Source organism: Hippocampus guttulatus, chromosome 8 (genome assembly GCF_054856545.1).
Source record: "Hippocampus guttulatus isolate MCC_2025c chromosome 8, RoL_Hgut_1.0, whole genome shotgun sequence".
Lineage (NCBI taxonomy): Eukaryota > Metazoa > Chordata > Actinopteri > Syngnathiformes > Syngnathidae > Hippocampus > Hippocampus guttulatus.
Window position 1 is genome coordinate 15,593,551 of NC_141268.1, and position 23,134 is coordinate 15,616,684.

At 41.8% G+C, this 23,134-nt stretch overlaps 1 protein-coding gene across 1 annotated transcript; it reads left to right on the top strand.

The window, feature by feature from the left end:
- Nucleotides 1–1,975: 1,975 nt before the first annotated feature.
- dstyk (dual serine/threonine and tyrosine protein kinase) lies at nucleotides 1,976–21,596 on the top strand. Its single transcript, XM_086118270.1, has 14 exons — nucleotides 1,976–2,800; nucleotides 4,446–4,855; nucleotides 11,522–12,028; nucleotides 12,163–12,358; nucleotides 14,769–15,007; nucleotides 15,131–15,214; nucleotides 15,294–15,470; nucleotides 16,540–16,669; nucleotides 17,488–17,644; nucleotides 17,965–18,097; nucleotides 19,072–19,185; nucleotides 20,087–20,201; nucleotides 20,285–20,419; nucleotides 21,018–21,596. Exons 1-14 carry the CDS (start codon nucleotides 2,572–2,574, stop codon nucleotides 21,203–21,205), a joined length of 2,814 nt encoding a protein of 937 aa, XP_085974396.1. The 5' UTR covers nucleotides 1,976–2,571; the 3' UTR covers nucleotides 21,206–21,596.
- The last annotated feature ends 1,538 nt before the right edge of the window (nucleotides 21,597–23,134 follow it).

The following is a 23,134-nucleotide window of genomic DNA, read 5'->3' on the forward strand; positions in this document are numbered from 1 at the left end:
ACGACATTTGTTGAATGAGAAGAATCTGTGCTTGATGGTTGCGCCTTCTCGACAGAATGTGTCGCATTGATTTTGAAAGGGGGAATGTTGGCGCAATTTGACTGTAGCCGCTTGTGTTTTTTTTGCAGCAGTAATGGGCATTATTTTTCACAGCTACGTTTTGTTCAGCGGTAATGTTGGCGCTGTTGGACAGTATGCGTTGGTGGAGCTGAGGATGATGATAGAGGAGCGTAGGCGCTGAACGCAGATACCTTTTTGGGACTGAGAGTCGTTGCATGGAATTGAAGCTGATATAAAATTGACAGGAGAAGTGAACCAATTTCTTTTAACGTCAATGGACGACAGCTTCTTGTTTACTTTCACACTTAGCTTGTAGCCGACGCGTGGGACGTCATGCACGTTTTGAGCATGACATCTCTGGTCCACTAGTGTAGGGAGACTTTGATTCTCTCCTCTCTCACCTATAACTGCTTCTAACAACAAGGCATATGCATGAATAGTTGTTTCGATTGTATGACTGTCCATGTTTTAGGTTGTGTGTTCTGTTATATTGTATTGTTATTTTATGTAACACTGTAAAGCACACTGTTACAGCTTTAGCTGTTGCGGAAACGCTATATAGATGCATTGTATTGTATTGCATCTCCTGCTATCTAGTGGAAGAACATTTAATTGTTTGGCCTGCCACTTTGAATTATTGATTTCACTCGATTAAAAAGATACCTTATTTGTAGGTAATGCATGATCATTTTCAGATCAGTTAGGTGAAACGGAATAACTTTCCACAGCGCACGAAAATCTCTCACGACACACTCGTGTGACTCGGCACAGTGATAGTTGTCTCAATTTCTCACAATGTATAGGTAGGAGTGACAGCAGTGTCATTGCAGCAACTATCCACAAGAGGACGGCATGCAGTCATTGCGTCCAAACAGAAATGGTTTACAGCGTAATATAATTCAACTATTTCTCCTATCTATAATGAAAATGATAAAACTCAATTTATTTTATCGCATATTCCTACATTGTGTATGGTGTAGAACCCTGCTCACATTAAAATTTGTGAGCAGGAGAATTTATTGAATATGAAATCCAAAAATTACGTGGGCCGGCCGCATAAATAATTAATTACTTTAATAATTTCTACTTGCACAGTCAAGATACTATGTTGTAAATGATGAGGGTACAGTATTAAGTGCTTTATATGTTAGCTCATGGTGGTAATTACGGGTGATAACAATGCTTACTAATCTATTTTACTTTATAATTAAATACGTGAATGTGTGAACATTCACAACACCTTTATTAATTATAATGAAATATTTTCATCCACAAATGCGTTATTAAAATGAGAATAAAGCATGTACTGTATGTACTTAATCAAATTATAATGAAATAAATAAATACACGAACGTGTTGATTCATAATGGAATAACACGTGTGTGATTCTAATTCAAATTAAACAATTACATACAGGTGTTATTCCGATTTGAATTAATACATTAAAAGTTTGAATTTTAATGAAGCAGTTAAAACCGTAATATGAACATTTAATTCATTGTAACTGGGAAAAACATGTATTTATTTATTTACAATTATCATGGAATACATAAATAACGTTGTAATCATGTATTTAATTTTGGCTCTTTTGAGCTTTCCATAACGTTGAAGGTGATGTTTTTGTAATTTCGCCAGTTTGCCAATAGAGGGAGCTAAATTATACATGGAAACTTGACACAACGGCATAATTGTAAAGCTTGCACAGTTACTTTGCGTGTTTAATATTAACCCTAACAAAATGTGTTAATGATGACAATATATTTAATATGCATGATCGTGTGCGTGATTAATTTGAGTGAAGGGAAGTCGAAAAGTTCCAATTTATTTTCTGGGAAATGAGGAAATGCAACAAAACAAAACGGCATGAGCCTACATTTCCCAGAGTGCCTTTCCCTGCCGGGACCCCGCCCTCTATTTTCCATAACTTCAATCTGACGGATTTTCTGTTTTGCTGTGATTTGATGGTTTGTACGTTGCCGCAAGACTTGCTCCCTCGTACGGCACTACATAAGGCCACCTTTTGCCTCCTCATCGTCCCCGAGAGACACTACTTTTATTTTGGCGCCGTGTTCGGAAAGGTGTACATTGGTTCGTCTTGCTCGGCGGCAGTGTGGGAAGATATTTCTCCCCGAAGCGTCACTCGGAAAACTTCCACGTTTTTTGGAGTTGTCGCTTTGAGTCGTTTTGGTCCACAGACTGCGAGGTCAAAGAGGTGGTTATCCCCGAACTGTATGGCTGTCACATTGTTCCAGCGCGCTCTTCCTGGACGTTAACGGTGATGATTGTCGTGTCAGGCCAAGACGAGGGCGAACAGACATTGCCAACCGGCTAACAACGCTAACCCAGGCGGGGATTACCATGTGGGCGATCACAATTTAGCACATTTCTCGACTCCCCCCGTCAACCTCCCACTGCTCTTGAAAAACATATCTCACGGGCCTCCAACGACTGACACAAAATGCAGACGTAACGACGGATGAAGTCGGTAAACTAGCTCTTGTTGTCGCTGCGATGTCGCACAAACTAGGAGCACACAAATTTGCCATGGAGGGGAATGTGCAGCAAAAAAGCACCCCCCTAACCCGGGAGCTCACACGGATATTCAGCAGCTACAACAAACACTCCGCTCTGCTCAAGAAGAACCTCAAGGAGACCAATGCCTTCTTCCGGGAAATCAGACAGAACTACAGCAACGCATGTGCATCAGCCATGAGCTCGGAGTCCGCTTCCCTGGAGGCAGGTGGGTCAACATCCAGCCTTCTTCAGCATCCTTGCAAACACATACTTATTTATTGTGCTTATCGATTTGTATATGCCAGTGATTCCCAACCACTGTTGGAAATCATCAAATTTCCCAAAATTCTGAAAAATATGCCAATTTAACGCCCTCTTTGTGCACCTATTTATGCCTGCAACATATAGTGACAGGAAGAACAATTCCATGCTCTCCAACTAGATGGCAGAATGTACAGTTAACCTGTGTATGCACCTGTTGCCATTCATCTAACAGAATGCAGTGGTGTCCTGAGATGTGAGTGACCCCACTCGTTTTTTTCAACTGCGCTTCTGCGGGTCATTAAAACATACTGAAAGTCATTAAATAGACACGGTGATATTCAGGCTTTTAATGACATTTAAAAACATTAAATACAATGTCCAGAAGCATGAATTCAATTTAAAAGAAACATTGATAGGCTGCCATTCGTAGTTGGCACCAATCAAGATTGGTACAACTCTCAGAAGGGTAAGCATTGGCCATCACTTTTATGTTAACGAGTATGAAAAACTTGAATTTTTTTCTATTGTTAATTTTTAACAGATATAAAATGTGATTACTGGTATTTTGCAATTCATCACGCGTGCACTATGGAACTCACGCGATTGATTAAGATTAAACATTTTAATCAACCGACATCCGTATGTATGTAGATATGTGGATAGGAATGTGTGTGTATGCTGTTGGACTTGTTTTGTTTATTTTGTTGGACATTTGTTTTAAGTTGCGTAGCAAAAACAAAACAAAACAAAACGTTAAATTAGACTTGGTTATAGCTGCAGAAACCCTGTTCAAGATATGAGCCATCATTTGGACGATTTTTGGCCTTGACTTGCAAGCAAAAATTTGAGATACGAGAGCTGTAAGGTGGCAGTGAAGTCAGTCTCACTTCACAACAAGCAGCAGTTTGTGGAAAAAAAGAGGCTTAACATTGTTAATTGCCACTCCCAGTTGAAGCTTACTGTCAAACAAAGCAAAGAGGAATCCACATTTGTTTACAATAGCTACTTGGCTTTGCTGTCGGAAAGTCTTGTTTAAAGTTTTTGTCAATTAGATTGCGCATGTGAGCTCTGCTGTGACCAATTTAGTAATTTCTTCTAGATGTGATGTGTTGCTGGATAATGACTTTAAAAATGTCCATTTTCAAATACCGACTGTATGTTTTGTCTCTTTTTCTCCACCCCAAGTGACCGCTACCTGTCGCTAAAGACTAAGTGCTTTCTGATATCATGCTCACCCAAAAGATCGAAATAACTCTTTTCAGCTTGCACGGACGGAACAGTGCTGAACATTAGATGAGTCATACTCAACAGAAAGCATGGGATAAGGCTCCCTTTCATGGGAGCAACCAAGCACGTGTCCTCACTTTCTAAAACACTAGATTCATCCGGCCTTACATATCTTGAATCCCACGATCGGATAACGAGATGCATGATGCCAAAACTGTAGAACGTTTTTCATATGGTCTCTCTGTGTTGCAGATTTTAAGCCACCGTGTGTGGATCTTGAACGTATCTACCATCCCACGATAAAGGGTGGTTGACTGTAGCGGTAGACATAATAATTGATTACGGTTTAACGGACCTTCTTATTTTGTGTCTCTCCACAGGGCAATTAAGCTGCATCGCTTTTCCGAGCCACGAAGAAGAGTTCCTGCGCAACACCGTGGGTGCTGCCCCATACATCTTGGTGCTGGGGCAGAACTGCACTGCCCGCTATCAGCTACTCAACTGCCTACTGGGCGAGAGACTGCTGCCGCTGGGCCCTGAGGCCGGCGAACCTTGCGGAGGTGTCCAGGGCACCCCGTGCAAGAGGCGGAAGTTGTGTTTCACCCACGGGAGACAGACGCGACTTAGTCTGGCGCTGCCAGGCCAGTACGAGCTGGTGCACCAGTTGGCGGCGAATCGCGGCCGTTGGGATACGGTGCCACTCGAGGACCTGGAGATCCACGAGGAATGCGAGGACCCCGCACACCGGCTCGCTGAGCTGGAGATCACCCTGCATCACCCTTTACTTCAGGTAGGGTTTTAGGAACCGAATCGCCATCGGTTCACAACATTCCCTTTACTTTCGGCTATTGATGGAAAGCAAATGAAGCGGCCTCGGTAAAAATCATTTGATTTGAGCAAAATCACACATGAACGTCCCTACAAGCTTCTATTTATTTAGACTGAGTTCATATTTGAGGAATGTTTGGAATTTTTTCACTTTGCAAACACTGGATGAAATTCAATTGTTGTTTGAAGAGTGACACATTTTCTTTCCACGTGCGTTTTTATGTCAAGCTGTATTTTGCTGTCATGGAACCACCTGTAGATAACCATAATCCATTCTGTGATGATGTTCCTCCTCCAAGTTGTATTTTCAAAATGTTTTTAAATTTTTCCCTCTCTCGTTTATAGTTGGAATTAATCCTATCCCAAGGGTTTGAATTTCGACATCATATAAACGTGCCGGCAGCATTTAAAGATTGTTAACTGTCATAATTGTTCTAATCTGTGTAATAAAACCAAACGTAAAAAAAACAAAACAACAACAACAAAAAAAACACGTTTCGCAGCCAGAGTCAACATGAAAATAAATATCGATAAAGCTCCGTGGACTGTGCAGTACAATTTAACAAACAACAATAGAAAATTGCATCTGCACTCACTCTTTGGTGAAAGGCTGATGAACAGGAAAGGGGGAGGCATTATGCTGTGCGCCTGGCAGGTGAGTCTTTTCTCACTAGCCTGTTAACCCCTCTAAACAGCTGACTATGGGATGTACACTATGAAAGTTCGACCCCCCCCCTCCCCCGTTCGTATGTGGATGTTGGTATAAGCGAAATAGTCCGCAAGAGATTTGTCTATGGTGTTGCCAACTTAGCAAAGTTTTGCTCTATTTTGTGATTTTTCCGACTCCTCTAGCAAATGTTTTTTCCATAAAAGAGACCAAAACAACAACAACAACATCCTAATGTTCTTAACATTTCCTGCACATTGGAGGGGAGCAGGCCTGGAGGATTTGGCCTGATAATACTGTACGCAAATCTCCAGTTTCCTAGACTGTCCATTTTTGTGTGCAGAGTTCTCTATTTAAAAAAAAAAAAAGACACTATTAATTTTCTCAATACATTAACAATACAAAGTATTGGATAAAGTTGAGGTTTGCATGTTGACTTGGCCCTTGGCAAACGTTCCGTTTCTCACGTGGCCCATTTGCAAAGTTAATTGCCCACGTCAGTGTTAAATGGTAGTCGGGACACAACGGCCACTATTTAAAGTGACCCCGATTAACCCCAAATAAAATTCAGCTTTTCTTGTAGGCTTTTAGACATTTTTTTTTCTTTCTCACGGAAGTCTGAAGGTTTTGTGAACTTTTGGAACTGTTGAAAATTAGGCCCCAGTTTCAGCTGAAGAAAAACATCCTCGCCACCGCCACCACTTTTGATATATTGTCGGGAGATTGTTGTCACATGTACTAAACAGCCGATGCTTGCCAGAAATCTCTCCTCAACCCCTCAATAATCTCCTTGTTGCTACTGGCCTCGAGGCAGCCCAACTGACCAGTTTTCCTCTTGTTTTTTCATCCATTTTTAGAGGGAACCCCACTCCATGGGTCGTGTCACTCTTGTCCCATATTTTCTGGACTTTATGATGACGTCAATGTGCTCTGTGAGATATGTCATGCCTTGGAAATTGCGGCGTTAAGCTTCAACGTCATCACTTAGTCAAAGTCTCACAAGACAAGTCGACATCTCACATGACGTCAGGCACGATGCTGGTTCGACCTCATTTTCTGATTGACTTATGAGGCCTACTTTCCCCCATCATGGTTTTGGTTTAAATTTGAATCATGCGGTTTTAGTAACATTCTAATTAAGAAATCTTGTCATAAGTGATGGTCAATTCAACAACCACCGTCCACAACGAATACAAATGTGCTTTTGTTTTCTAGAATACTGTACGTGCTTCACTTCTCTTGGCTAACTGGTGGAGCGATGTGGGAAAAGTTTAGTATTCTTGCTCACAGTTTAACAAACCTACTCTGATGAAAGCTGAAAATCCCAACGAGCTTGGGGGAGTGAATCGATTTTGGAATGGTCAGTGATCAGTAACGTGTGACACGGAAACTTTTTGTCATCCAGACACTCCAAACCACTCGTGTCAAACTCGGAGACGCCAGGCCTTGTGCCTGCCCCTGGGCAGCCCACCCGCCTAACCCCCTTACGTAATGCTGCTGGTCTGGTGTGATTCACATGACTAGGTTGTGTCGGGGGGGGGGGAAAATTCCCTTGGTTATGAAGAAGTTGCCTTAGATACAACAGAATCTTTGGCATCTGGAAAAAATGTTTTGTACTTGTGTAGTGAGAAAAGTGACATGGTGCAAATTTCCGGATAAAATTGGCATTATTTGCTATTACCTTTGGAGCTCAGCAATGAAAAATAAGTTAAAGTCACTGCTGGAATATTTTTCATTGTTGTTTCAAATACGAGATCCCTTATTTGGGTCACTGCTAGTTTTCGCTCTGATCCTGAATTCTTTATCGGAGATTAGGAAAAAATATTCGATTCTGATTCCAATTTTGTGCGTTTGAAGTTGATGAATGTCGTCAGCCGGCGCTGATGGAAAGGCCTGGATGTTTTGCTTTCAAGAAGCTGTGGAAGATTTTCACGCGCCAGTTAATGAGCACATGTTCCTTCTTAGGGACTAAACCAGCCTGAGGTTTCTGCTCAATGAAAGAGAGATTAGTGTGTTGGTCAGTTTTGTGGAGCACAGAATCTCTCTGCTCGCTGCGGTATTCGCACCCTGCTGCCACAGTCGCGGCCCCCTGCAGATGAAGGAGACACTTGCTAATTAGTTAGTCCTCCTCCTCCCAGTGTGGCTCTATTTTGGCACCCAAAGGACAAAGGGTCCCGAGCTGTCGCCATATTTCTTTTAAATGTACATAACAGCGCTCCACGAATACACACAGGACAGCTGACTCGTTCACAAGCGCCCGCAACTTGAACAATCTTGGTGTAACAATGAAATAGTCTTATGTCTTGAAGTGCTCGATAATCGTACTGGGTCATACTGTTAGCAAAAATCTATTAAAAAAAAGACTTTTTATTTTGGACTTAGTAGGACCTTCACGAAGGAACCTTTTTAAAATCAATTACCCCTCGCACCGGCTTGGCTTTCGCATCGCCCGCTTCCCCGTGCCTCAAGCGTACAAATAACACTACTGTTGGCTAATGTTCATGTATATTAACATGCTATTCGCCTCAAAGTAAACATTTCATCTTAATTTTCTCTCTTGCCAGCTCAAATACTCCTCGCAGCCATTAACTCATTCACTCCCAATGACGTTTTTAAACGTCTTTTCAGACTTGGTCTAGAATTGGCTGGTACTGAATGAGTTAATGGATATAAGATATAATGGATATAAGGAGGATTTATGAAAAAATAATCCAGCGATTTTCGTGCTTGCTTGATCTTTTTTTTTTTGGTTCACATTTCCCACAATAATAAAGTCACTTTAAACTGACACTCGATCAATGCTTAGTATTGTGTTAATAAGAGACCATGTTAACCGCAAGAGCAAGCTAGAAGTTAGCTGGAGAAGCTTCTAACTCGCACTCACACGAATTTAACCGGGAACGACGATGTAGTAGAAGATGGTTATTACCCCCCAGTTTAAAGCGATCCCAGACCATGGGCATCTTTTTTCTTTCTGTGTGTTTCTTTCTGCGAACTGAGTGCATGCGTCTGCAACAAAATATTTTTTTCCCCTCCTACCCCCCAAAATAATGCAAATAATAAATTAAGAAATAAAGAGACACCCACACTGAGGTTTTTCTTTCAGGATCTTTATGAGATCAACTGAGTTAAAGAGAGCCAAACACTGTATTTCTCTGGATGCTTGCAGGCTATCTTTGTTCCAGAAAGGCGGCTCAGTTGTTTCTTGGGGATGGCACTGACTGTCTCCTTTGTGTTGCTATGTCTGCCCCTTTACCATCACGACCTCTGTTTTTATTTATTCGGCAAATCTCCAGTAGGTAACGGCCGCTGCCTTTCCACAGATACAACATGAATTCACAGTGGAACCGCTAAGGTCGGACATAATCAGTTCATTCTGTACGTTTACATAATGAAAATTAGATTTTGTCCTATACATGCAGATACAAATAATAGTCAGTTGAAAACTACAGTTTGGTCTGACAAAAATTGTGTCCCCCTTAAAAACTACAAAGTACATGAAGGAGCAACCAAGAACAACCGTGAGAGAAGAAATATTGTTCTAGTGATCGTTTACATTTTCATTTAGTGAGCTCTAAGTGTGGCTGCTGTTGGGTAGCAGTAATGCTAATCTACATTTACCACTTTAGGTTAAAGTAGCCAAATGGTTAGCATTCTGTACACGTTCAAAAGCCATATATGCACTCCGTGTTCTCATTTTGCTCTCCACTCCCTGTCAAAGGAGATAATCTCGTTCTTTAGCTGAATGTTTGCCAACATCCACTTCTCTCTTAAATGGCTGCTTAGTGTCAAACGCTTCGTCATAAAACAACAAGGAGCTAAAACTGAATGAGCTAAAACTGCGTGTGTGCCATAGCATAGTAACCAGCAATTATCATTCATTTAATTAAATTTAAAAAAATATTTATCTTAGAATTGCAGCTGTACAGTTTTTTGTTTACGTCACTTATCAGATTGACTTACATAGTCACACTTGTACTTGCTGGTCGATGTCCCCTTAAAATACATTTTCAAATTATATCGGGTAATTAAAACAAAAACTATCCTATACAGTAATTTAAAAAAGTTGACTTTACATAGATATAATTGGCTTGACTAGATCCGTCGATATTTTGCATTTTATGCACATTTTTGGATTGGCCGTATCATCTTTAAGTATGAGCTTTAATTCACATCATTGATTGGCTCCGTTAAATAAAATATCCCAGCTGCAGTGGTTTCCACATATACATTTACTGCCTCAACTTAATTTGCGTGGTGGTTGCGCCTTCTCGGCAGCATGGGTATACCAGCACTGTTTTTGACTGGGAGGAATGTCGGCGCCATTTGACTGTCGTTGCTGGACAGTCCCGGGGCGCTTGTGTCTTGCACCTGTAATGGGTAGCATTTTTCACAGCCCCGCTTTGTTCAGCGGAGAGATCGGTGCTGTTGAACGGTCTGCGGCTGGATGGATGTAAGTCTTGAGGAGCCGACGATGAGAAGAAAGGAGCGTTAGCGCGGAGCGCCGATGCGGATTTGGAACTGGGAGTCGCGGCTTGGAGTTTGAAGCGGATTACGTGGGACAGGAGAAGTGAACTAATCTATTTTCGTCAATGGACGCTACAGCTTCGTGTTTGCTTTTAAAACTTAGCTTGTAGCAGACGTGTGCACATTTTCAGCATGCCGTCTCTGATCCACTGGTGAAAGGACACTTTGATCCTCTCCTCTTTCATCTATAACTGCTTCAGACAACAAAGTGTATGCAGAAAAGTGGTGAAGATTGCACGACTGTCTGTGTCCTATGTGTTGTGTTATTTTTGTTATTTTGACTTCAAAATGGTGCCGCGAGAGTGGCTGCCTTTCCAGCAGCTCCTATATTTTGTTGTTCTACTTCTTCCTTTCATAACTTTGCTGCTGTGAATTGGGAATTTCTCCATTGCGAGACTAATAAAGGTCTTCTTATCTTATCTTATCTTAATTTTAGCCGCTACTAAAAGATATTGGCACTACCTGTCACTATGTAATTGTTTAAATAACTTTTATTGCCGCACGGAAAGTGCGAGTCTGCTAATAGATACCAGTACCCATTTCCTTTGGGGGCTGATACTGCAAATACAGTGCCTCAAATGTCATTTGCAAGACATCCATTCATTCATTATCTGAAGCGCTTATTCTCAGTGTGAAAACAATTTTGCTCACTTCTTTCTTAGCCGTGGTCTTCCCTCTTTGAAGAGACTTTAAAGCAACTTTTTTTTCCTCCTTTCAAAACGACCGAAGAAACCGTCCCTAAAATTACGTTTCGTTCAGCTTCTCAAACGAATACACTGACATTTATGCCTCATGCCTGCTTCACAATTTTATAAGGTTGTGTGGAACTGATCTGGAATCTGGGTTAGTATGTACGGTAATTACCTCGGCCAATGAGGTTAAATTCATTGCGCTTTTCCCATTAACCGGATTAGGTAAAAACGTAATCTGATTTCATGAAGCGTTGTGGATGACCCTTTACATTGAGACGATATTCGAGGAAGTTTGTTTGTTACACTGTTTTATTTAAAGTCTCTGTTAAATGAAAGCAAATGTCTTTGATACGACACAGAGAAAAGTGGTAGCAACCCTGCTTGATTTAAAAGATGAAAACAAATTGACAAGTATATTAGTGGTAATGAATACTGATTGTGATAATACACTGCAATGTCTGGTTTACCGGTCTTTGTTTTTATGTCTGATTTTACTCCATGTACAGCATGTTGTATACATTTTTTTTTTTTAGTGCTCTCTAAGCAAACCCTGACCGAAGTCAAACCTGAGTGTAAGTCGCAGGACCAGCCCAACGATGACCAAAAAAAGTGGGACTTCAAGTCCCAAAAATCTGGAACTTGTATTTTAGTATTGTATGATTTTTGCGGGGAACTCGGAGAAGGGATGTGCATTTCTGGCTATCAGTTGTAAATCCTCCAAATTTTTGTGTTTCCTCATCAGGAAGCAAAGGTCATGATGGTGCCTTGTGCGAGCGTCCAGCCTATGGAAGAGGCCCTCGAAGACTGTACTCGGAATGTGATCCCGATCATACTGTATGCCACCAAGGAGGATTCCTTAAACGCGGAGCAGGTGGCCGAGCTTTGGAAAGTCAAGGAGATGCTCTCCTTTCCCATCTGTTTCATCCGCCTCCCAGACACGATGCCCGCAGCCTCGCCGGAGCCCAGCCGCCGCGCAGAGAAGGACAAGGAGCGGGAGAAGAGCGCTCTCCATAAGCAGTTGCTCTCCCTCGGCTTTCTTAGCGGCCCGACGGGAAATTGCTCCTGCGGGGCCCCCACACAGATGCCCGTCCCGGGTGCCAAGCCGCAAAGCATGCTTGGTGAAGCCTTCGAAAGATTACACAGGCTGCTGGTGCCTTTTACACGCCAGGTGCTACAAAACCAACAGGTGGAGGCCGCCAGCCTGCTCAACGGGCTCCACTGTCGCTGCCTCGATCTTTTCATCAACCAGGTCGGATAAGTTCTGCCTGATAAACATATGACCGGTCGTGGCAAGAGCTTGTCTTTAACGTACACATGAACCAAACAGTAAGCAGCAGCATTTGTCCATTGTGACACCCCCCCCCCCCCCCCCCCCCCCTGCAGGCCTTTGACATGCAGAGAGACCTGCAGATAACCCCCCGCAGGCTGGAATACACCCGTGAGAAAGAAGGGGAATTGTTCACCTCCCTCATGGCGATTGCTAACCGCAAACAAGAAGAGATGAAGGAAATGATTGTGGAGACACTTAGCAGCATGAAAGAGCAATTGCTTGAGGATGCTGCCAACTTGGAGTTTACGGGTGAGTTAGTTTACACCAGGCGAGTTATGCAAAGACCCACTTGTCTTTATGGTCGCAGTCTCATAAAAATAACCTCATAAATATCACCGTTTGTTCGCCAACATTTGACCTTATTTAGACAATTGCACCCCCCGTGACAAACCCCCCTTATCCCCGTGAAGAGAAAAGTCTAGTGCAGCCATCTTCTTGGCGGACTTCGGTCCGGGTCTCATGCGGATTGGTTTGTTTGTTTATTGAACATAAAACATATATACAGTAATAATTTGACAGAAAATAAGGTAGATAAAAAAAGAAAGAAATCAATCTTCATACAACACAGTTATTATGTTCAAGGGAGTAGGAAGAAGTAAAAAACTTATCTAGTCCTACCCCGTTATGTGATTGTATCTAATAAATCATTTTTATATCAATCAGAAAAGAAAAAAGTAAGAAGAAAGAAGTCTCCATTAAGGCTCATACTTTACCCTTAACCGTGATATTTTTACAACTTTTGGTTTGTATCGGGATTATATACTTCCACACCCTGACACTCTTGTGTCAATTTTCTCTTGTATTCATAATGGATATTTATATACCTTTCTCTATTTATCAACTTAGTTCTGATTTATCATTATATTTAATGTTTTGAATTTATCATTTTAACTCTGATTGATGTAGGTTGTTTGTACTATTTTTTTGAATTTGTTTTTGAACTCAGCAAGCGATTTACTCATTTTCAGGTCCGTTTCGAGATTATTCCACAGATTAACACCTTTGATAGATACACTTCTTTGCTTGATGTTTGTTCTTGTTTTGAGTTTTTTGAATAAGTTGGTACCTCTTAAATCATAGCTGCTTTCTCGAATTTCGAAAAACTTCTGAATGTTTTGGCAGAGCAGGTTATTGTGTGCTTTGTACATTAATTGGGCGATTTTAAAGTCAACCAGGTCATAAAATTTCATCGTATTTAATTTGATAAATAGTGGATTTGTGGGTTCCGTATATTTTGATCTATTAATAATTCGAATTGCTTTTTTTTGTAGGTTGAGAATAGGGAGTGTGTTTGTTTTGCAGGCATTTCCCCATATTTCCACACAGTAGGTCATATATGGTAATAATAATGAAGTGTATAATGTGTACAAAGATCTCTTATTTAGCACTTCCTTGGTTTTGTAGAGGATCCCTACGGATTCACAGTCACTTGCTATGAATCAAGATAAAGTACTCCATGTATGCGGTCACACTGCAATTTTTTTCCCTCTCCCAATCCGTGATCACAGACAGTGTACAGGCTGTTGTGGTCACGTGACTAAAATGAGCCAATCAAACCGTTTGGTTACCAGAAGAGATTTTTGAGGGATTTGTTGGAAAGACGCAACAAATGATTGTTTAGTGTTTCGGTCCTAAAGGAATATGTCAATCTTGTAGTTGATCACATGACATTGGCAAGCTGAGCCGTGATTGGTCGTTACCTCAGCCCTGAGCAAATCGGATGTCATTATCAGTCGACAGAAAATGGCGAAATAGGCCGCCCCCTCAGATGGACAAAAACGGGTGGAATTTGCTGCTTCATTCATACTCCACAAACGCAGTATTAATCAGAATGTTCTGCTGTTTTAGAATGGAAAGGGTTTGCCCTGTAAGACTGTGGTTGTGACACGGCAGACTAATCCTCTCAGGTTATTCGGGGGGAGGGATGCCATTACTAGCTGCAATTTTAATCTGAGAGAGGAGGGGTAGATGTGGGATCAAAAGGGGGGAAAAAATTGCTTGATATTTTTTAGCATACCATATAAAGTGGTTCCAACCTTTGCTGCGGTAAAACATCATCAATTCTCGAATGCTGGTTGTCTTCTGATTTATTCACATTCATATTACGTAAAAGCATATTTAAGGAGATACTTCACATATGCATGCCATTTGCAGCCATAAAAAGTTTATATTTTGTCTATTATTTATTTTATAACTTCATTATTTTTTGTGTGTGTGCATTTAATAACTTTTACATCTATTTTTAAAATAATATAGCTCGCCGCCATGTTCACATCACAAGATCATACATATCACTATCTTAAGTAGCATTTTAACATTCTTGACGGTCATACAATCGTAAAGAATGTATTCACACCAACTGTTATGAAAGCGCTACATAAATAAAGATGTATTGTATGACAAGAACAAAAATAAAAGTACTGAACTGACCCTTGGATGCGTAGCATACTGCAAAACACACACAAATGATTGCCGAAGGCGAGTTGACTTCATGCATTGCACTTTTAGAGAATAAAGATTCTTAATTGTCATAAAAATATAAAGAAGTGTTGCATGCATGCACTTAGAAACACACACACACACATACACACACGCATATATGAAATGGAAAGTGTATGTAATTGCTAACTTAAAGTGCTGTTCCTTTGTTTGACTGCAGACATAATAGTCACAACCAATGGCGAGCCTGTTACGTCAAAGGAGATCAAGTCTTGCATCCACCAGATCCAGGAGCTGATTGTGTTGCGTCTGAATCAGGCTGTGGCCAACAAGCTCATCAGCTCTGTGGACTATTTGAGAGAGAGTTTTGTGGGAACACTGGAGCGATGTCTCAGCAGTCTGGAGAAGTCCCACATCGACTCATTCGTACACAACATCACCTCCAATCACCTCAAACAGGTGCACAGACGTTAGTCGTCCATCACACAGAAGAAGAAGTAGACAAGCAACAAACTCAGTGTAACGAACTACGGATGATCGCAACTAACTCATGTCATCTTGCCCTGTGTGTATCTGTCGTAGTTATTGAACGCCGCCTATCACGTGGAGGTCACCTTTCATTCGGGATCCTCCGTCACGCGACTCGTATGGGAGCAAATCAAACAGGTGACCCATTCGAGAAAACGTCACATTTGGAACCAACGTGGCGATCCGCGCCTCCAGGGTGATCATGTGCCTCTTTCAGATCATCCACCGGATAACATTTGTGAACCCACCTGCCATCTCGCACGAATGGAAGCGCAAAGTGGCCCAGGACGCCATTGAAAGTCTCAGTGCTGCCAAACTGGCCCGAAGCATCTGCTCCCAGTTCAGAACCCGCCTCAACAGCTCCCATGAGGCTTTTGCAGCATCCCTGCGTCAGGTTAAAATCTCCACATCTCCTTTTGCTCCTTGCCCCTACATTTACCTTAAATACAGAAAATCACTAACCATCTTTACAACCAGCACTCTGAGAGAACAAACCTCAAATCACTGATTCAACTCTAGAGGATTTTCTTATATTGACTGTAAAACTGTGTTTCATTCGTGCGTTGTCTATTTTCTCCATCCATCCTAGTTCGCAAGGTCATTCTGAAAAAAACTAATATGCTGCTTAAAATAAGCTCCGCCTCGCTCTCCTTGCCTCTCTATCTGTGAATAATTATCGAGTATCGAAGCCGATTAACCTACCAAAGCAACAGAGACGACCAGATATATCTATCTATCTAGCTAGCTAGCTAGTTGTTTGTTCATAAAAAGAAACCACACTTGAATTTTGAACCTTTTAAAAAATGAATAACTAACTAATTCTAAAAATTTTGTAGGGCCCAAAAGAAGCTGACGCCTTTATTGTGTTTCAAAGAATTTGATTTGTCTTCATCTTTTTTACTGTACATTTAAACAATTTCTCGTTTTGTACCCAATGTAAATGACAGTTTGAATAATCGTGATTTCAATCAATGCCTAAATAAACGTGATGAATATTTTTTTCATAATCGAGCAGCCCCCTCATCTGAAACCTGCTGCAATCCAGTGCCGATGTGAACTTGGCTTCAAAGCCGCTCTCATGCCAACTTCGAGGGTCTGCAGCAAGACGGATGAGAGCACAAACCTGTAGGAGGGATTTTCTGAAAAGGGATGCTTGGACAAACAACTGATTTATGGTGGCTGTCGACTTAGAAAAATAGCATTCATCCCTGTAAGTTTGTGTTGGCGAAGAAGGCCACATTTATTAATTTGACAAACGACCACAACGCCAGGGAGGTCAATACTGCTTGGCGGTGAGAAATGGGGCGCCGTGGTATTTCATAAAAGGAACCAGCCAAGCCACCAGACATGGCAAATCTTTGTTCCAGAAAACGCACCGGAGGGGTTGATGAATGAAAGTCATCATGACAAACAACAACTTGTGAATGCTCACCCTGTGGCATTTTCTGTGTGTCCGCTCGCAGCTGGAGGAAGGCCACACGGGGCGATTGGAGCGCACCGAGGACCTGTGGCTGCGCGTAAGGAAGGACCACGCCCCACGACTGGCCCGCCTCTCACTGGAAAGCCGCTCCCTCCGAGACGTGCTGCTGCATGGTGAGCAGCGTGATAATCGTTAAATATTACCAAGTTGTTGTTGTTTTTTTTAAATTGAGTTAGTTTTAATTTGTTTTTAGATGAGGTTTGTCATTTTAATGCTTCATTTTAGTTGAGTTTTTATCAGTTTTAGTTTTAGATTTTTAAATATACGGAATATTTGCCAGGTGCAAGATTTAAAAAAAATAAAAAAAAAGGAACTAAGTAAGGTGAAAGTTAACTACAATTTTCACAGGACCATTTGACTTTCCTCCCTCTGGATGAACATACAACAATACCAAATTAAATAGTTTTAAAATTAACCCTGAAAGATCCTGTCTTGTCAAAGACAAAAGGGATTTATAAATGTAAGATGTAGTTTGTTATTTTTTGTTTTTCAAAAGCATTTACGTGTTTATTTCCATCAAGAAAATGGTTTTTTTTCTATTGTGGTTTGACTTCTTTTGTTAGTTTTTCGTAATGACCTTCATGGTGAGTCACCATCTTGCTGCTTTTTTTTTTCCACCCAACATCAACTCGAATGTTTAAAACGTACCCATACCCCATCTTGTGAACGTCACGTAACCAAACCCAGAAAACAGGTGAGCTGTGATCGGTCATTACCGAATCCCTCAGCAGCAGTTTCAATCGACAGCTCTTTGCTCCTTGATTCGTATTCCGCAAATGCAATATTAATCAGAATACCATGTTGCGACTCATGGTGCGCATCGAACATATTGTAATGAAAATTTGTGACTTGACTTCCCCTTTAACATTCCTTTTCGCCCGTATTATTATTATTTTTCTTTGTAACAGATGACATTTGTCTTTTCTAACAGGTAAACCAAAGATAGGCCGTGAGCTGGGCCGCGGCCAGTACGGAGTGGTGTACTTGTGCGACAGTTGGGGGGGCCGCTACCCATGTGCCCTGAAGTCTGTGGTGCCACCGGATGATAAACACTGGAACGACCTGGCTTTGGAGTTTCACTACACAAGGCGAGTTCGGAACATTAGAGGGTCTCGAGCATTTTTTTGGATTTCAAAAAGTCCGAACGGTCTTTCTAATTCTTTTACACGCGAGTTGAGCCGTCTTTAAAAGCAGCCCTTCATATCATGTGATCAGTGCCCTTGCAACGCCTCGGTTTCTAAAAAAAAATCCAATTTGGGGCTGTTGATGGTTTTCTGCGAATGCATCAGCGGATTGTGCCAAGTGTCTTCTCCGCACGTGGTTGCTCGAAGCGTCACAAAGCGGAGGAATGCAAAGCTCGTTTACCAGCTGGACTCGCCGTGACAACAAATGACACTTTGTGCTTCAGGTCGCTGCCCAAGCACGAGCGGCTCGTCGACCTCCACGGCTCTGTTATCGACCACACCTACGGGGAGGGCTCCAGCATTGCCGTGCTGCTCATCATGGAGCGCTTGCATCGAGACCTCTACACCGGCCTCAAGGTGACACTAAAGAGTGCCATAAACTCGTTTCTCTTTGACGAATCGATCGCATCTGGGGGTCATGGGAAACACCGAACCCCCCTCTAGTGTGTTACTTATTTCCAGTCTACTTTTTGGTAACTGTCATTGTTGCCAGATATTAAGTGCTTTTTTTTCCAGAGGTTTTGAAGGCTCCATTGCCTCATTTACTAGCCTGTCAAAAAAAGCGCTTGGTGCACATGTAGCGATAAACATTTTTCTTGGAATTTGTTGGCTGTCTCACAAATTGGCGTTCTGACCTTTTCGAGGAACAAACTCTCCAAATAATTTTTTTTTCATTATCTTTGCTAGCTTCTAGGTTCGTTTTTTTTTTTTTTTTTTTTTTTAAACAAATGTATCACATGCCTGAAATGAGCAGTTTGAGATGTTTGTACAGAGCCACCGGTGGCTAGCCGCACTTGATTCTCTAAACAGAAATCCTTTCACACTCTGAATATCAATGAAATGTTTCTTGTTCAGTATTTCTGTGCGGTACCAAATGTCCCACGAACCAGTTCTAGTCCATGGCCCAGTGGTTGAGGACCGCTGCCTCAAATGACGTCAGACCTAAAGTCTGGCGTGATGTTAAAAATACAGACGCATCTCAACAAATTAGAACATCAGGGAAAATTTGATTTCACTGGTCATTTCAAATTCAGCTCAAGAAACAAAACATTTTTAATAGTTTTTGAATCTATGAAATACTTAACCTTTCACTGATCTTTTTTTTTTTTTTAAACGATTATTTAGATGCACTTGTGTGACAATTGCCAGAGGAAATGAGTCTCTGCCGTCAAACTTTCACCTTTCGCCTTCCTGTCCCTGTTATGATTCTAATCTCACCCCCAAAGGTGGAAAATTGCCAGTTTATTTTTGGTCTCACTTTTTTTCTCCTCTGTCTGTGACATTCATAAGAATTTAAAAAGTCCTTCTTTTTCTGTTTTGTTTCATGTCAGGCTGGTTTGTCACTGAGGGAGAGGCTTCAGATTGCGCTGGATGTCGTGGAGGGGATCCGTTTCTTGCACAGTCAAGGCCTTTTGCACCGAGACATCAAGCTCAAAAATGTTCTGGTAAGTTTGAACACGAGCGAGTGCTAAAATTGACAAGCTCACTTGTGTTATTGCATTTGAAGGTGTTTGGATGTCCGAATTAACCAATTTGTCGGTCATCTGAGTAGACCTTGGATATTTTTGACTCATACTCACGTCATTGTTATTCAACCACACAGCGGTGCAATTGTTTTGTGGTGCCATGTAAACGTTGTAAAGATAAAAGAAGATTAAGGCCTCAAAACTACACCACTACACTGCCACTATTTCTCTGAATTACACATTCCATTCCCATTTTAACACTCAAGATTTGTTCTGTTGACTAATCATTGTTGAGCGGCGTGTCAAGCTCCCGCCACACCCTTGCGCGAGAATTTTTTGTACGCGCTCATCTCAAATACACTCATCATTTCAAATACACCCATGGTGTACCATTTGAGGAAATACGTATGATGTACTTAGCTCTGTCAAAGTGAACACTGTTTTTAGTGCACTCCATAATATATCCTGTGAATGGGAAAATATTGCCATTTCAGTTAAGCTTGTTTAGTGATTTAAATTATGTACAGTTGTCTCTTAAAGGTGAATATTTAGTAGTTTCTAGACAGGTGTGATGCATTTTATCCCCTGCACCACGATCTATAAACACATTCAAACTTACAAAAACAAAACAAAACACTTTTGCGCACATTGTAAATTTATTTGAACACTAAATTACAAGCATTAAATGCATAGAAAACACTGTACTGATTGTAGTACAGTATCGGTGTATTAGTTATGTGCCATTAAGAGGCGGGGCCTGGTGGTGTGATGTTGGCGTGTGAGTGCCTGGCCGTGAGCTGTGGCCGACTGCAGCTTCTGCGTGAGAGTGCTTATTGTTTTGACTGTTGTCCATCTTTCCTTCCTTCCTTTCACATCGTAGCTGGACAAGCAGAACCGGGCCAAAATCACAGACCTGGGCTTCTGTAAACCAGAGGCCATGATGTCCGGCAGCATTGTCGGAACCCCCATCCACATGGCACCGGAGCTGTTTACGGGTACCGTTGCTTTTTCGTCACACTGTCCCCGAACATATTGAATACAATCACACGCCTCTCCTGTTATTGCCGCCTGCTCACAGGAAAATATGACAACTCTGTTGACGTCTATGCCTTCGGGATCCTCTTCTGGTACCTGTGCACCGGTTCCGTAAAACTCCCGGAAGCCTTTGAGAAATGCTCCAGCAAGGACCAACTCTGGAATAATGTCAAAAAAGGTGATCACGCGCTTGATAGACGCATCGATAGATGCTGTAGATTGAAACAGTGTTGTCTCGAGGTGCGATTTTCATTTATTCTGCGACCATGCTCATTAAAAAACAAACAAACAAAAAATCCTAAACTAAAACCTCCCCCGGCTCTTTCTGGCATGCACACCTTGGCGTACGGATATATATGGAGACGATCAGTTGTTTTTTGGAAATGATTAGAAATACATGCCTAAGAGTATTATTCTATTGCCAGTCTAGATGTGTTGCATCACTGCTTGTGTTCAAATATCCGTTGCATAAAAGGTTAGAACAGAGTGACACAATGCTGCTGTATTTGTTAGTCCCTGTATGGCATTTTTCACTGTGTTGAGTTCACCACCACCATCCAGTGATTGTAGCTCAAATGTCTTCTCTCAAGTCAAAGCAAAAAACTCAGTCGAACAAACAGCTCATGTTCCAAGTCAGGTCACTCATAGCTAAACGCACCTGTGGATTCTTTTTCATCCTCATGGGAACGTTACGTCACTCGCAAATGCCAACGTTTAAAGGTTCTTTTGGAAAAGCACCCGTTTTGGTCACTTCCGTGTCCCCGTGTGGCCCCCAGGTGCCCGACCCGAACGCTTATCCTCGTTCGACGAGGAGTGCTGGCAGCTGATGGAGGCCTGCTGGAACGGCGACTCTTCCCAGAGGCCCCTGCTCGGCATCGTGGAGCCCGGCCTGCAAAGTATCATGGTCCGCCTGTGCAACTACGACTCTGAACAGAAAAGCAGCAGCCTGGAGGACTCGAACTGAAAACACTCCCGACAAACTAATGCACACGTCATGGGGATCGTGGTCGTCAAAATATTTTTTTTTCCTCATATTTATATAAGGACGCTCGATAGCCAAAAAATGTGACCCATGTCTTTGTCCTTGTTCACATGTGGGGATTTATGTAATTTATGAGGGGATCCAGATGTTTGCAAAGATGTTTGTTTTATTGTTTATCTGTATAGACGTCCTCCACTTTGACATGCTAACTGCCACTCATTCACAGAAAATGTTACTAGATGCAACTTTTAAATGTCGTCCGTTACAAGTATTGGGAGCAAAAAAAAAAAAGAATAAGATACATTTTAGACTGTATTTAATGTCTGCATCTACACAAATACCTTTTTTTAAATAAAAGGATCTGTTACAACAAGTCAGATGTTATTGCTATTGAAATACTTTTCCACTCTGTCTTGTCATGTGACACCCGAGATTCGACAGACCTTTCCATGCTTCCCACTGGAACAAATGAATATACTGAAAGCCTTTTTCTTCCCCGCCATTCCTTTTCTGTTTAGCTCCCACATGCAATTTCTCATTTGTTGAGATAAGTGTTTAAAAAAAACACAAGCTAGATGTGGATATATGTCGTTGAGAGTTGGAGGTGGCTTGAGCCAAGTCCGTGAGAACCTGACCTTGAGATCAAAGGTGAAATCCCTCTTCAGACGGAAAAATAGGGAAATTAGGATTGCTGTCATGTTCAATTTTATGTTGTAAGGGGTTTGTCCCCCCCCACCCCAGAAAAAAGGCCCCCAAACTGCTGATCTTTTGCAACATAACCATGTATAGGAACCAATTCATTCAACTGCAACAAAATAAAATGATAACCAATGCATAATTTTCACTCCGCCAAAATAAATAAATAAAGCACATTTGAGGTATTAACAGCTTTGCCAAACATACCCAAAATTGTATTAATTGATTAATAGGTTAAATTAAACGCCACTATCAGTTTTGACAAACAAGGCATTATTTGGTTCAGGACAAAAAAAAAGAAAAAAAAAAAGTAATTTCTGCACTCTGCAGAGCCAAACATCAGCGCCCCCTCACGGCTTTCTTTGGTTGTATCGTAGTTGGGGAAAAAAAGTGTGCCTATCAGTGCAGAGGTGCAGGGTTCGATTCCAGCTCGGGCCTTCCTGTGTGGCGTTTGCATGTTCTCCCCGGGCCTGCGTGAATTTTGTCCGGGTACTCCGGTTTCCTTCCACATTCCCAAAACGTGTGGCAGGTTAATGGAACACTCGAAATTGTCCCAAGGTGAGAATGTGAGCGCGAATGAGTTGTGTGTCCCAGTGTGCCCTACGATTGGCTGGCAACCAGTTCAGGGTGTCCCCCACCTACTGCCCCTGAGACGGCTGGGATAGGCTCCAGCACGCCCCTGCAACCCTCGTGAGGATAAGCGGATTAGAAAATGGATGGATTAACCAACACTGAGCATCCTTAATTAGCCGTTAAGGTTGTTGCGGCATCTCTACAGCCGTCTGGTTTCTAATGTCATGAGTGTCAGCTGTCAGAGGCGAATCAATTTGTAGTGAATTTGTAGAAATGCTTTGATGAGCACAAAAGCGAGCCTTTAAAAGTAAAGGGTAGCTGATGCTGACAAAATGGATGCGTCTTCTTCGAGCATCGTGAGCCTAATCGCATCATGCTGTGTATTCAATCGCTCCCAGTGGCTTCTTGGCACGCTTGCGAGGAAACGAGCATCTGACTCTTTCATGTCCTTAACATGAAGATTGAACATTTCGTCTCACTGAGGGTCACGTACAAGGCTGGGATGCGGCTCGTGTTGTTGGCCTCTGACCTTCATTGACAATTATCCTTTTTTTAAAATATATTTCTATACAGTATGTGATCATACTGTATATAGATATATTACGAAAATAACAATTAAAAAAATAACGATCTTTTAAGGAA

Coding starts and splice junctions, on each gene's coding strand:
- dstyk (XM_086118270.1), top strand. CDS start 2,572: ATGTCGCACAAACTAGGAGCACACAAATTTGCCATGGAGGGGAATGTG. Junction 15,008..15,130: donor CCTCCAATCACCTCAAACAG/GTGCACAGACGT, acceptor TATCTGTCGTAG/TTATTGAACGCCGCCTATCA. Junction 15,471..16,539: donor TTGCAGCATCCCTGCGTCAG/GTTAAAATCTCC, acceptor GTCCGCTCGCAG/CTGGAGGAAGGCCACACGGG.